Here is a 2,500-nt window from a genome sequence, read left to right as displayed (position 1 = left end):
TCTCCTCCGGGGCAGGCGGGAATCGAACTCATGCGGAAGTGGCTTTAGCTTCTCAGTGCAGTGCTTTAACCCGCTGCGCCACCAGGGAGGGCCCGACTCTCTCTTTTTAATAACTTCTTTTGTGTTAAGTAGACTCGTGCTAGTAGCTTTATATTTAATCTGGAGAGAAAAGTGATGAATATGGATAGAGCACAACTAAGGTAATATAAAGTCCGTTGTATAAAAAGATTAAAAGTCTTCAAATTAATAATTTAAACATAAATTCTTACTTGAGTGCTGAAAGTTTTTCTTTCAATTCTTCTGAGGTAATTTCTTCTAGGAAGAAAAGCTTTGAGGTAAATGCATCAATATGTCCTAAAATAAAATAGCAAACTTAAAAAAAAATTGCAACATTTTAAAACAAAAAACCAACTTACTTAGTATCTTTAAATCTATTTTTCAAAATTATAATAACAGTAGAAGAACTCTGTATTCTAAAATGGCCAAGAAACACTTGCCAACCAAGTCTTGCTGAAAGAATAGAATATATTTTATTCAGTTTACTAAGTATAGCTACATTTTTTCAAGTATAGCTACATTTTAAAGTGACATAAAGTCAGATTATAAAATATGCATTAATTCTAAAATAGTTGCTGAATGTAGAAAAGTTTATACAAGTTCATATCCCCCTCCAAAAAAAATTTTTTGAGCTCACATTTTAAGAGCAAGAAATTGTTAAAATGCTGGTGTTTCTAATTCCTATTAAAAGTACATTTTTGTAGAGGTTAAGTTTTTAGAGAAATACGTACTTATTATAAAAGCAAGCAAAGAAAGTCAAATCTATAGTCTGGGTATGTTCTACACATTACTGGGACACATTTGTTTATGATAAAACTAAGATCATAAGAAGCTGGCCTAATTCATAACAGCCAAGTTATTGAAACAACCTAAGTATCCATCAATAACTAAGAGGGTAAGGAAAATGTGGTGTATGTACATAACGGAATATTATTCAGCCATCAGAAGGAAATCTTGCCATTTGTGACAATATGCATGTACCTTGAGAGCATTATGCTAAGTGAAAGCCAGGCAGAGAAATGTAATTATTGTATGGCATCACTATGTGGAATCCAAAAGTAAAATCAAACTCATAAAGACAGAGAGTAGAAAAGACTGCCAATACCAGGCATGAGGGGAGTGTGGGAGGTTGGTAAAAGAGTCCAAACTCAGTTATAAAAGAATATGGACTGAGAATCTAATGCATATAAGGATGATTACAGCTGATAACATTGCATTGTATAAATTACATTTGCTATTAGCACATTTTAAAATGTACCAAAAACAGGAAAAAAATTGTGAGGTGATAGCTCTATTAATTAACTAGATGGGAATGGGGGCAATAAAATGGGAAAAAAATGGTTTAAAGCAAACTTTAAGATTCCCTATGAATTGAAAAAAAAAATCAACATTCTGCTCAAAGTTTTACTGTCTTACAAACATGACATAATTTTAGAATTACAAACAACAAAAATAGCAAATTCTTAATATGACATGGTTAATTTAAAAAGTAATGTTTGTTCTACAACAAAAAAGGTTGAAATACAAGCCAAGGTCCTGAAATGTAAGAGTGATATAAAAATAGCTGGACCGGCCCTCCCTGGTGGCGCAGCGGGTTAAAGCACAACACAAAGAAGCTTAAACCACTTCCGCATGAGTTCGATCCCTGCCTGCCCGGGAGGTGACCACATTGGCGTGGCAGACCTCTCCTGACCCGCCCGCTGCTCCCCTCAGCAGTGTACTTCATCGATCTGCCTGTTCTGCACCCCACTCTGTCTCTGGTGAATCCTCTCACCCTCTGCATCTCTGGCCTGTACCCCAGTTCTGTATGAATAAATAAATAAATCTTAAAAAAAAAAAAATAGCTGGACCTCCCTGGTGATGCAGTAGTTAAAGACGCAGTAATACTAAGCAATCACCAGTCACTGCAACTTGAGTTGGAACTCAGGCCAGGGTGCTTACTCTCCTGTCTGGCCTGCTGCTCCCCTCAGCAGTTTATTTCCGTGGATCTGACTGTTCTGCTCCCAACTCTGTCTCTGGTACATCCCTCTCACCCACTACACCTCTAGCCTACATCCCAGTTTGTGTATGCATAAATAAATCTTAAAAAAAAAAAAAAAAGGTTCTGAGTTAAATGTAATATAATCAAGTAAAAAAATATATGCGTTATTGTAACATTAAAAAACACCAGTTAGCAAAAAAAAAAAAATCAGTTAGCTTACAAGTTATCAATACTGAAAGTAATACCTTTTCTCTACTTGGAAAGTTGATATCAAACAGTGGGTAAACAAAAAACACATATTTAATATCACCTTTTCATTTTTAGCCTTTCATTAAATTTGTTCTGTGCTCATAAAAAGAAGCAGGAACATTTTTACCAGGTGTCTTTCTCAATTTTCACACACCTACTTTTTACCTCTGCATTTCTAACATTCATTTAATAGTGACACTTCCAGTAACAAAG

The 2,500-nt window shown here is 35.1% G+C and overlaps 1 protein-coding gene across 3 annotated transcripts in view; it reads right to left on the bottom strand.

Annotated features, from left to right (window-relative positions):
• The window catches only part of ICE2 (interactor of little elongation complex ELL subunit 2), a 47,930-nt gene that overhangs the window by 6,853 nt on the left and 38,577 nt on the right, over nt 1–2,500 (bottom strand). For all 3 annotated transcript variants that reach the window (XM_012728812.1, XM_004687724.2, XM_004687725.2), the window contains one exon: nt 270–354. In XM_012728812.1, the coding sequence (XP_012584266.1) occupies nt 270–354 (85 nt within the window). The remainder of the gene's footprint in view (nt 1–269; nt 355–2,500) is intronic.

Source organism: Condylura cristata, unplaced genomic scaffold (assembly GCF_000260355.1).
Source record: "Condylura cristata isolate star-nosed mole 26May11 unplaced genomic scaffold, ConCri1.0 scaffold00023, whole genome shotgun sequence".
In the NCBI taxonomy this organism is placed as follows: Eukaryota; Metazoa; Chordata; class Mammalia; order Eulipotyphla; family Talpidae; genus Condylura; species Condylura cristata.
This window is presented reverse-complemented; position numbering and strand designations above follow the sequence as displayed.